This window comes from Oryzias melastigma, linkage group LG7 (genome assembly GCF_002922805.2).
Source record: "Oryzias melastigma strain HK-1 linkage group LG7, ASM292280v2, whole genome shotgun sequence".
Lineage (NCBI taxonomy): Eukaryota > Metazoa > Chordata > Actinopteri > Beloniformes > Adrianichthyidae > Oryzias > Oryzias melastigma.
The window spans coordinates 4,050,909-4,064,005 of record NC_050518.1 but is presented as its reverse complement, the minus strand read 5'-3'; the positions used below and the strand labels follow the sequence as shown (position 1 = coordinate 4,064,005).

Here is a 13,097-nt window from a genome sequence, read left to right as displayed (position 1 = left end):
AAACAAAAATAACTTTGGCCCAACTGAAAAATATAACAAAATTCAACAGACGAAGAGGACTAAACTGAACAAGCCTGACCAGACTCTTCCATCCTGACACAATGGGGAAGCTTATATAGACAGGAGCAAACCATAGCGGACACATGAGGGAGGGGAGAAACAAACTAACGACAATTTCTAACAAATTAATCTACTACTGCAAAAACAGAGAAAATACAAACTAAACACATCTAAATAATCAAAATAGTCTTCAAAGAATAAACTAAACATTTGACTTTTAAAGAAACCAAAATAAAGTCCATTAGGAGTGTTGGGAATCCCTGCAGTCTTGCCAGTGGAATGTCCCAACCTCCTCAGCTGATCATGGTGGATGAGAAGGAACTCAGAAACAAACAAAAGTAAATGTATTTTCTCTTAAAATAAATCAAATGTGTGCACCTGTTATCAACTTCTTTTAGTAAACAAAGTAAATTTTTAACGAAAAAGAGAATACTAACGCCTATGTGGTGGTTTGAGGCTCAACCACCACAGTCATGGACTTATAAAAACAAGCTATTAAAGAAAAAGTTGGCACAAATTATGATTATTTTTTGTATTTTTATTTAAAAGATAATCTCACAAAGACAAGTGGGTGTTTTGCTACTGCCTACACTTGAATAACTGCACCACCACCTCCTCAGTCTGACATTCAGTAGCCACAGCTTTACGCTCCTGTCTTTTCTTCCAGTAAAGTCATTTACAACATCATGATTTTGCTCCTATCTTGAGACAAAATCCACTGAGAAGTTCTTGCATCATAATATACTTCAAGTAAGTTTGAATAAATTCTTCCTGTAACAGTAAGAGTGGCAAAGACTCTCAAAGCAGGTAGCAGGTAGCCTGCAGTTACCTTATCCGTTAGAGAAGATGGCTGGTCTATTGGAGGAGGAGAAGCACTTGATGCTGCTGCATCATTGCTGGGTTGTGCTGCTGATGTGTGAAGCCAAGAAGATTTACTGAGAAACTTCAGCAGAGCATCTGAGGACAGAAGGGGAGTATGTGACACTCATCTAATAAACAAATGTTTTCACGAATAAAATAAAATTGAAATACTATGAATTAAAAAAAAAACTTAGAGAAACATGTGCTGTGTACACCATACTGTATAGTAGTCAATGTACTTTTTCTGATATGTAAATTGTATTAGTCATTTAAATATAATTTCCATGTTATTGTCAGTATGGTGAAAGAATGCAAATAAACTGCAGTAAAATATAGCATTTTGGAATGTTATACAGAATGACGAAATGATGTTTAGTTTAATACTGATGAAAAGATGCATGATAACAACAGACAATATCAATTGTGGAAAAATGAATAGCATTTTGATTGACTGCTACAAGCTGGATAAACGTGAGAAACTCACATTAAAGCAATTAACATCCAAACACGTGTTCTAATATTTAAACATATCTATCTAGGGAAGGTAGGCAGATTTTGTTGCATACCTTTTTATGTGATTTTGATGTTTCCATTACATTTCTGGAGACTACTTTGAGAGTACTCTAGTTTTGAATCAATACACCAAGATTTAAAAAAATTAAAGAGAGAGAACTGAATTATAAGTGTTCCTGATAATAGTATATTTTTTTACAGACAAGCTGATTGCCACAAGCTTTTTACTACTATTATTTGTAAAACAAAATACAGGCAAACATTTGAAGCAAAAGACTAAAATGAGTCGAGTAAGTGTCATGTCATCACGTCAAAATGCATTTATTTTAATCAGTTTTGTTGGTATTTTTTTGTTCTTTTTTGAAAAGCAAAATACAATGCAAAAAATATGGAAAATGAATGAGTGGAAAATGAATAGAGCTTGTGTTATGCCTTTACATAACATCAAAGTTATATATTCGGATTAGTTTGTTCATATTTATTTTTTATTTGCATATTTCTAACCACCAAACATGCAAATAAAAGAAGAAAAAAAAGTTAACATAGAAACATGACATCATCAAAGTAACAAAGTGCCTTCCTAGAACATGACGGTTTACTATTAAAAAAGCAACAAGAATTTTTTTTCACAATGACATAAGATTACACTCAAGCTAATACATTTTCTTGAGTCGCAATTGCAGGCTGAAACCCCTTAATTCTGCAGTTTTTTTTTAAATATACATTTCCATGACATCAGGAAGATCTTGTGTTTTTCTTTTCCTTTTTGAGGTTTGTCATTTTCTCCTAAACTTTATCAAATGTCTTTACTGTTTCTCAGGAACTCTACAATTTCCGATAACATGCAAAGTGATCTACATTAGTACTGTTTTGCATGCTGCTGTGACAGGTACTCTAGGCAATATTACACGTGAGTTTGTTGCTTCTTACTGTTTAAAGTCATTCATATTAAACAAGAAAAACCATCACAGGTGTCTGTTAGAAAAGGTATTCTCTAGCTGTCCTGGAATTCACGTCTAATAACAACAATGTATATGTTTATTTTTGTTAGTTTGTGTTTTCTGGGTGCCAAGTTAAATGCAGAGACTGAATGCATTGCTCAAACTTCGGAGTTTAAAAAGAAAGGAGATTACCTTCTTGGTGGACTTTTTGATCATGTCAGAGGAACTCTTCATTCAAACATCCCTGTTGCACCGCTGTTCATGATGGACCTCATTCCAATGGTACGTCTAATTTCCAGTTTGTTGTTCTCATATCAGTCTTTTTTAAATCCTTAAATAACTTACAATAGTTTTTTTTCTCTTTGTTTCATTGCCATTAAAACTGGTGTCATGTCATCTTTTTACAGATTAGTTATGGAGCCTCCAGTTCAGTCTTCTCTAGAAAACAGAATTTTCCATCTTTCCTACGAACAGTGCATACCAATGAAGATGTCATAGAAATAATTTGGAAACTTTTGAAAGAGTTTAATTGGAACTGGGTGGCTTTCCTCTACATTGATGACGATTATGGAAGAGATGGCCTGAATGTTTTTATAAAAAAGATAAAGGACACTGAAATCTGCATGGCATTCAGTTGTGGTCTCAGCAAGAACACAAATTATCCTAAACTTTTCAAACAGATTGAATCACTTAGAGTAAAAGTAATGGTTGTGTTTACTGCTGAATGGACAGCTGAAGATCTCATTAATTCTGCAATCCAACAAAATGTCACCAACAAGGTGTGGATTGCAGTGGATGCCTGGTCTCTTCACAAAGGTCTCCCTAAAAAAGCAGGAATCAGAAATATTGGGACTGTTCTTGGGATTGCTGAGGGAAAAGTCACAATCCCAGGATTTAATGATTTTATCTATTCTTTTAAAGCTCAAATTCAATATGAAAATGAAGAGCAAGATTCCTTTTGTAACCAGATGTGTAACTGCAGCAGCTTGAGTGCTGAAGACATCATTACAGCAGATCCCTCTTTCAATTTCCCTGTTTACTCTGCTGTATATGCCGTTGCCCATGCCTTACATGCAGTGCTGCAGTGTGGAGCTGACAGCTGCAACAAGGACATTAAGGTGTACCCGAACTTGGTAAGGAAGTTGACATTGAAATTATATATATTATTTTTTTTCTAGCGCAGAACAAAAAAGGCCAAATTTCACAACATATATTAAAATGAATTTTTTAATTTGTCGTTTTATCAATTCAGCTTTTTTTATCTTGTCCACAATTGTGTGCTTTATGCATAATAACTTTTGTATTTCCACTTTTTGAAATGATATTTTGTTAATGTTCTGCCGTTTCACACATTCTTTAGACTTTGCTTCATTGCAAAAACCATTCTTTGTATTTAACACCTTAGTGAGAGTGAATGAAAAATGGGTTTTAAAATGTTTCATGGAGATACATCAAATTGATAATCTCTGGTTTTTGAATGTTTTATAGGTCCTGAATGAACTTAAAAAGTTAAACTTCACACTTTTAAAGCAAACAGTTCAGTTTGATAAGAATGGTGACCCCAAGTTTGGATCCTATGACATCGTTTTCTGGAATGAGGGTGGTGATGCAGAAAGGATCGGTTCTTATACCTTCCACCCAAAAATAACTCACTTTAAAATTGATAAGTCTAAAATTCACTGGCATGGAGACAAAAAGGCAAGTTTTTTTCTTCTTAGTTAAAAGGTTTAAAGGTGGAAACAAAAAAAAAATAACCATTTCATGAATATATTTTTGTAGAACATATTTGTCAGAAGCTACTTTTTTGACAATAACAAGCTGAAGAACAAGGAAGATCAGCTGTATGTAAATATTGTATATAAATGCTGAGTTAGTTTTTTAAAGTCTTAGGTATTTTAACTATTTTTTTGTTTTAATTTTAGTGTAAAAATGCTAACATTGTTTGTACATGTCTTGTACAGGAGCCTGAATCATTTTCTTCTGAGGAATGTCCTGAAGGATATATGAAAAAACAAGAGGGATTCCACAAATGCAGCTTTAGCTGTAAAATCTGTCCAAAAGGAACTTACGTGAACACTACAGGTAAGCTCAACTAGCTACAAATTAATGGAGCTAACACTAACTCTACATTCACACCAAGCGGCCCACCCTTTTGTTGCCGGGTGGCAATTTCACTGCTTGCCTCCTGCCTGAGCTTGACAGCATGGCTACATGTGGGAGGAGCTACTAGCAAATGTTTTTAGCATGATTCTGAGATGTCAGGTGCTTTTCTATGACAGCTTCTTCTGCCGTGTTTCTGTGTCTCTGTGACTGATTTTGAAGGCTCAATGTATTGTGGAGAGGAGAAAATTAAAAACAAAAATATAATTTGGTGGGCCTTTTTTTTATTATTGTCACGATTAAAATAACAAAATTATCACAAAGTTCAGGAGGCTGGAGCCAACAGCCCCCGCACCCCGCAGCAGTTCTCTGTGAAAGACTGGTGATCTGTCCAGAGCATGTCCCACCTTTGCCCATCAGTAGCCAGGACGAGCTCCGGCAATCCCCCGACCCCTGTGGCTTAAAGAAATAGCTGGAAGTTCAGGACAAAAACGCTGGCACTGGATTAGTATTCTACCCGCTGATCAAGTCACTGAAAATGTGCCCAAAGTGGTTTTCCGATTGGGAGATGCAACGCTGCGACCGGCCACAATTTAGATATTTGAATTCTGGCCGCGCCGCTCAAGTCGCGCTGTTGCCAGACCACTGCGCCGCTCCAGTCTCTTTTACGCCACAGGACTTCAGATAACTTCAATTTGTGTCTGTGCCATTGACTTAACATTGAAACTGGCCACTTCTGCCGCGCAAATTATGTTCACAACAAACACTTGACATTTTCAGTGACTTGATTGTTGGGTAGAATACTAATCCAATGCAAGCGTTTTTATGCTGAACTTCTATCTTTTGCCTGAAGCTGCTGGGGCCGCGGGATTGCCAGAACTCACCCTGGCTACTGTTGGGCGAAGGCAGAATTCACTCTGGACAGCTCACCAGAATTTTGCACCCGTTATGTCGATATGCTGGCAGACAGATAGCTGCTGTAGGGAACGGTGGGTCGTGGTTTGGGCCTTCTGAACTCATATCATCAAAACAATAATAAAAAAGGTCCCCTAGTTTTAGTTTTGTTTTTATTTTTCTCCTTTCTGGTTAATGCGAGACAGCGAGCCTTCAAACTCAGTCACAGAGACACAGAAACACAGCAGAGGTGGCTGTCATGCAGACACAGCCCCCAGAGTAAGACAGAAGCTCCCAGAATCTCATAGGGATCTTATGAACCCAGACATGTAGACGTGTAACCAATGTTTTTTTAGAACTCTTCACAAAATATAAACCTGATATCTCAAAATCATTTGCGTCCTCCATACAGTCGAAGAAAGATAATCATAGACACTGCTCCATATAGCAATCATGCTAAAAACTCTAGCTGGTTGCTCCTCCCATATGTGGCCACAGCGTTTAGCTCAAGCAGGCGGTGAGTAGCGAATTCGCCACACAGCGAAAGAGGGGAGGGCCATGCAAATTTGTCATGCAAATTGCATAGCATAATGTTTTGGCATTTATGTCACCAGATCCCTATAACTGCATCAGCTGCAAGGACACAGAGTGGTCTAAAGAGGGAAGTACATCATGCACTGCACGCCTGCTGGAGTATGTCTCATTCAGCGATCCTGCAGCAATAGTAATCATGATTGGGACCGTGATCTTATTGGTCTTGACTGTAGCGATTTCTATTCTCTTTGCCCTTAACAACAACACACCAGTTGTCAGATCTGCTGGAGGTCCAATGTGCTTCCTAGTCTTAGGATGCATCAGCCTGTGCAGCATCAGTGTATTCTTTTGTTTTGGTAAAGCCACAACTGTTTTCTGCATGCTGAGATACTTCCCTGTCATTTTGTTTGGTTCAGTTTGTTTAGCATGTTTCGCAGTCCGCTCATTTCAAATTATTTGCATTTTTAAAATATTTGACAAATTACCAATGCTACGAAGTTATTGGACAAAGTATTATGGATCTTGTCTTATTATCTGTTTGGTCTTTTTTATCCAGGCTGCCCAACTTATTTCTGGAATTATCGTTTCCCCTCCAACACCATACCCTGACACTTTGTCATACTCTGATAGATTCATCCTCAGATGTTATATTTTAAAAAATCACAAAGCATCATCAGGGTCTTTGTCTTTGCTTTTCTTATTGTTGTTTCTTACTTTCTTTTTCTCGTATGCAAGTAAAAATCTTCCCAAACATTACAATGAAGCCAGAGCACTAAGTTTTTGTATGCTGCACCAGATTCTTATCTGGATTATCTTTGCAACTGGATACACACTTTATCATGGCAAGTACCTTCAGGTTTTCAGTGCTTTGGCAACACTCTTAAGTCTGTACTCTTTTTTAATTAAGTATTTTATTCCCAAATGTTACATAATCATTTTTAAACCTGAACAAAACACTCAGCAGTACTTCCAAGATCTTATTCTGACTTATTCTACGCAGTCACCTTATAGCTTGTAGCACATCATTTTTACAGTTGTTGATGACGGAAAACAAACAGTTCATCTTTATGATAAAAACTCTTCCAACAAGAACGTTTCAAAATGTCAATGAATAAATCACAGAAACATCACAGTAACCTTATAGAAAGTTGAGAAAGAATGTCAGAGAGGCCAAAAGCAGGAAGACCTGACCTCCAGATGAGACACACCTGGGTGCTTTATAAAGGGAAGGCTAGCCAATGAGAAACATGGCACGGAGGGGTGTGTCTACTGTCTGACATTAATGAACAACTCAACTTTTGAATTTATTAAAATTAAAGTTCCATATTATAAAAATTTGAATTGACAAATTCACTTTAACATTATAATTTTACTCAAAACATACATTTAGGTTTTGGAACGCTGCAATGATCAGCTATTTTTTGAAAAGTTAATTACCTGGATTACATATATACATCACAAATTTTACCTTTAGTCAGTCAAGTTCTTTTATATGACAAAAAATACATCAAACCGAAAAAACAAAATGTACATAAAGCCGATGTGTAGGGCGATAAATGCACTTCTCTTTCATTTTTTCCTCTTCAGGTCCCACGTAGACTTTCTGAAGTCTGCGCTTTGTTAGGAGGGCCCCCCCTCTCTTCCTTTGATCCTATTTATCAAATCAGTCCCAGGTGCATCAGTCACATGACCTACGGCTGACATGTCACTGATGCAAAAAACAAAAAAAAACATTTATGATACAACACATTGTGAGGAAATGGGGCTTTACAATTATATGGGAACAACATAAATTTGACACAGCATTCATAATGTCAACTTTTGGGTTTAAATACTTTTGTGGCTACAACGCTGCAAGCTATAAAAATGCTTTTGCCTGGCTTCCACTCAGCAGCCTGAATTGGTCATTTTAAGCAACTGGCCACCCTTAAAGCTCAACAGAAAACAAAGTTGAAATGTTTCCAATGAAGCAAAGCCAGACTCTCCTCAAATGTGTGCACCCATGAAAGAAATTAATCTATCCTTAAAGACCCACTCCAACCCAAAAAATGTGTTTTTGGTGTTTTTAACATGCTCTTGTAACTATTTTCTGATGGAGGATATGTATATATCTAAGAATTAAAGTTTTAATCTATGTTCTGAGTTTTTCTTTATTCAAATTGTGGTGAATCATCAACAGACAAAGAATGTGTTTTGAAAAAGCTCTCAGTTGGGATGTACTGTAGAAACTGTGATGGGCGGGCCAAAGTCTCACTGTTCCGGTCCATTCTACTGCATACACTTGTAAACAACTAGACCATGCATGTCGTTGTTTTCCTTGTCTGACCTGGCCTCTGGCTCAAAATTGTACTCCTTGATAGCTCCAATGTTGCTCACCATTTTTGTTGCACTACTGTTAGCTTGGGGTTGTGAGGGGCTGTAAGCTAGCAGGAGAGCATAAACAAAGGGATCATGGCAGTTAAGCAAAGACTTTTCCCACACCAACAATCCCCACTACAGCTCAAAGACAAGTTTTTGATGAACTCCTACTGTTCTGCAGTAATTATTTCCTGAAAAACGATATTTTTTTTCCCTTTTTTTTTTTAATACAAATAGTATGATCATGATAAAAAAGACCAACGGGAACACGTTTTCAAAAGAACAAAAGATGATTGGAGTGTGACTGAAAATCAAGACCCTAATTAAGAAAAAAAGTGAGGCATATCGTGAATTATATATATATATATATATATATATATATAAAAACATCAATTTTTCATGGTAGATTTCAAACACCACTGTAACTGTCTTAAAAAAATTCAAGTATTTTTGGCAGTATTTGCGTTCGAAGACTGTTTTTTAGCTCCTATTTGGATTTTATAAGCTGACAGTCTTGGGAAATGAGTGTCTTTAAAGAATGCTGGAAACATAAAGTATTCTTTATGATCTGTAAAAAAACTTTCTCTGAAGTGCATTGATAGGAAGATAATAGCCCTTTATTGTGATAACTACATAATATTGTAATGTGTAATATATTACAAATATTTTAACAAACATTTGCAGTGGATGATACCACTGTGAAGGTCCTCAATTTACAAAATAAAAAAGTATACAAAAAAGCACATTGAATAATAACAAATATGCACCAGTTAAAATTCTGTCAGAAGCTCGTAAATCTGGAGCAGATGGAAAAAGCTTTAAGCAGTAAAAACTACAACTTGCAGGCGCAAAGTTTCCTGCTCATGATGCATCCATTTGCAGACAAATAAATCCAGTAACATCTTTGTTTTGTATCTGAACTGGCAACTGGATCAAAACTGTACAGCTAGATGGCACCAATATTGCTCACCATTTTTGTTCCATCATTAATGTTAGGTTGGGTTATGAGGAGCTGTAAGTTAGCATAAGAGAGCGTAACCAGTTAAATTTCGGGGAAGTGGGAACTGACTTACTTCACGCCAACTGTCCAACCTATAACTCAGAGGTGAACTTATAAACTACAGCCACTCTGCAGAATATGACCCAGAAAACAAGACAATGTTTTTAAACTATTTTGGCTAAAATCAGCCTAATCATATTTGAAAGACCACTGGTAATGCTTTAAAGTAGCTCAAAACATGATTGTAGAGGGACTTTAAGGATGGACCGGGGTGGGGAATATGATGGGTGATTTATATAGCATGTGCTTTTAGAATGTGTCTGTAGGGGACAGCATTACACACAGCAGTATACAGCCTGTTGGAAATTATTTGAAGAAAAAGAAGAATGTAGCCAGGATTGAAGCTTACAGACCCACTTCTCAGATGATGTCATGAATGATGACTTGAGGAACTGTGATGAAATGGAATTGCAAAATTGTATTTTAAAAGTGTGTTTAGGGAACACTAAGCACATTCCATTCCTTAAAAAAAGGATTATCTCATATTTTTGTATGTATAAATAAGAAAAAAAAAATGGTTTTAAAAATCAATTTTTTTCCCGTGTATGTAAACATACTGGAAAAACATCTGCGATCTCTGCGTGCGGCACGCAGCCATGCACGTTGGCTGTTCGGATTCTCCAGAGCGCTAAAATTAGATGTGCACTCCATTGTAAGTTCAGCCGCACAGGGAAAACTGTCAATTTCAGCACATGACGTGATAACATGATCATCTCCTGAACTAACAAAGAAACGCTGTCAGACTAATCATCCGTGTGTTCTTGAGACTGCCTGCACGTAATGGCGCTGGCTGGGTAAAGCTTGCACCTTAAAATGCTGGCAGATCTTTATGTTTGATTCAGATTCAGAAAACCTTTTTAGTCCCAGAGGGCAATTCATTTGTAGCATTTCCAGTGCAGTTTCACACATACACAAACACAATCACACTAAGGTGGGTTTCTCCAGCAACTTGAGATGTTAAATAGATAAATTCATAAATAGGATTTGCCTGTTCAAACATTCGAGGTTTACGTTGATAATTGTGCTTGTGAAGTTGCAGAGGCAGGCAGGGACCATAAATTAAGTACACGAAAAGAACCATAAATGCTCATTATCAATTCTCAATAACTCATCATAAATAATCTGAAAACATCACAAGTTATCATTGTATTTAAAAGAAACTCCATAGAAATCCCTAATATCATTATTCTTTCTCTCACATTAATCCAGTGCGTTTGAGTAATGCAAGTTGCAGACATATTTCCAGACGTGTCCCTATCTTCTCACTTTAGGATTACAACTGTTATGACTAATATGAACATAATAGTCTGGTTGATTGACACAGAGATGCTTTTTTTTGTTATTTCCCAAGCAACTCAAAGACTGACAAACAAATTTTATTGATAGAAGAATTTACTGGAACCAACAAATCTGAAAATTAGAGGGACTTGTGAAATTAAAAATGTTTAACAAATTTTCCATTATTGTAAACATCTGTCTCATATACCGTTTAATTATTCAACACACACACAGAGAACAGTATGGCAATACATTTTCATTAATATTTACTGTATTTTTAATTTATGTTTAGCAAATTGTACATTTTTTTATGATACTAACCACGGGATGTTTGCAAATACAAAGAAGCAATTCAGCATTGAATATTCACACAGGTTCTAAAAGTCCCTTGTAATTTTCTTAACCAGTCTGTTCCATTTGCATGAGCCATGTATGCAAAGAGGAACCTCACCACAGTTATATATGTTGGGTGCTTTTTTTTCGTTTGTTTTTTCACTTTTGATGTTTTTCTCTTACATTTTCTGCACACAAACTGCACATTTTTCCTTTTTAAGAGATACACATTTCTAAAGCATCTGTTCAGCTGGATTTAAAATGTATCTATTTTTCAAAAACTCTTTTTCCTAGGATAAATGCAAAATAGTTTGCATGCTATGGTTTTGCATACAGATTGGAAATTTTTCTTTTGAAATTTTTGTATGGCTTCATAACAACATGGGTCACTTCTATTCTAACAGAAGCCTGTTCATCACAGGTGTCTGTTCATACAGAGAATTTCTGGCTGAGCTGATATTCACGTTTGAGTGCCAACAGGTTATAACAACAATGTTTACATTGATTTTTGTTAGTCTGTGCCTTCTGGGTTGTAACTTGCATGTAGAGACTAAATGCATCCCCCAAACCTCAGAGTTTAAAAAGAAAGGAGATTACCTGCTTGGTGGACTTTTTGATGTTCATCATGTCAATGGAACTCTTTATTCAAACACCCCAGAAGCCGTCATCTGCTCCAGGTAAGGTTTCTTAAAAAAATGTTATGTCAATAAAATAAAATATCATTCTTCTGAAGTAATTCAATTAACTTGTGATTTTTGTAAAACCGTGTTTTTATGTTTGTTTTTTTGTATTATTATTGAATTATTGAACCTATATAGAAGAACAAGATTAAGAAAACATCAACACGTTGATCCTTAGTACTTTCCTTCTTCCCGTCTACAGTGAAGAGTTCACACTGTCAAGTTACCGGAGGTTTCAGATGATGAGATTCTCAATAGAAGAAATCAACAATTCTACCAGTCTGCTACCCAATGTGACTCTTGGATATGAAATATTTGACCACTGCTCAGACACAAAGAATTTTCCAAGTATTTTCCGCCTGATTTCTGTGAATGGTTCAGTTCAACCTTGGACAGAATCAGCAAACTTCTCAAAAGTGATAGCAATGGTGGGCACATACACAAGCACAGCAACACTGGCTGTTGCACCGCTGTTCATGATGGACCTCATTCCAATGGTATGTCTGTTTTCCAGTTTGTTGTTCTCATATCATTCTTTTAGAAATCATTGAATAATTGACAATAGTTTTTCTCCCTTTGTTTCATTGCCATTAAAACTGGTGTCATGTCATCTTTTTACAGATTAGTTATGGAGCTTCCAGTTCAGTCTTCTCTAGAAAACAGAATTTTCCATCTTTCTTACGAACAGTGCATACCAACAAAGATGTCATAGAAATAATTTGGAAACTTTTGGAAGAGTTCAAATGGACCTGGGTGGCTTTCCTCTACATTGATGATGATTATGGGAGAGATGGCCTGAATGTGTTTGTGAAAAAGATCAACGGCACTAAAATATGTATGGCATACAGTCATGGTCTCAGCGAGAACACAGATTATTCTTATCTTATTGAACAGATGGAATTACAGAAGGTAAACGTTATTATTGTGTTTACAACCGAGTGGACAGCTGAAGGTCTCATTAATTCTGCAATCCAACAAAATGTCAAAAACAAGGTATGGATTGCAGCGGATGCCTGGTCTCTTCACAAAGAGCTCCCTAAAAAAGCAGGAATCAGAAATATTGGGACTGTTCTTGGAGTTGCTGAACCAAAAATAACAATCCCAGGATTCAATGATTTTATTTATTCTTTCAAAGCTCAAAATCAGTGTGAAAGTGAAGAGCAAGATTCCTTTTGTAACCAGATGTGTAACTGCAGCAGCTTGAGTGCTGAAGACATCATTACAGCAGATCCCTCTTTCAATTTCCCTGTTTACTCTGCTGTATATGCCGTTGCCCATGCCTTACATGCAGTGCTGCAGTGTGGAGCTGACAGCTGCAACAAGGACATTAAGGTTCACCCAGACATGGTAAGGAAGCAAAGAATTATTTTATCTCCTCTTTAAAATAATGAAAAAAATATTATCTTAAAAGACATATGCAATATTGACATATCAGACATAAAAGTTAATGAAAGCTTCTTGTTTTTACATATTAAATATTTATTT

The 13,097-nt window shown here is 36.3% G+C and overlaps 2 protein-coding genes across 2 annotated transcripts in view; both read left to right on the top strand.

Annotated features, from left to right (window-relative positions):
- The first annotated feature begins 1,715 nt into the window (after positions 1-1,715).
- Positions 1,716-6,921, top strand: LOC112159839 (taste receptor type 1 member 1-like). Its single transcript, XM_024294149.1, has 6 exons — positions 1,716-1,724; positions 2,508-2,657; positions 2,783-3,508; positions 3,864-4,073; positions 4,337-4,457; positions 5,984-6,921. The coding sequence occupies exons 1-6, from the start codon at positions 1,716-1,718 to the stop codon at positions 6,919-6,921; spliced, it is 2,154 nt and encodes a 717-aa protein (XP_024149917.1).
- Positions 6,922-11,339: 4,418 nt separating this feature from the next.
- LOC112159837 (taste receptor type 1 member 1-like) overlaps positions 11,340-13,097 on the top strand; it is a 4,396-nt gene continuing 2,638 nt past the window's right edge. The window contains exons 1-3 of the mRNA XM_024294145.2: positions 11,340-11,609; positions 11,815-12,109; positions 12,234-12,959. Coding sequence (XP_024149913.2) covers positions 11,425-11,609; positions 11,815-12,109; positions 12,234-12,959 — 1,206 coding nt within the window. The 5' untranslated portion in view covers positions 11,340-11,424. The remainder of the gene's footprint in view (positions 11,610-11,814; positions 12,110-12,233; positions 12,960-13,097) is intronic.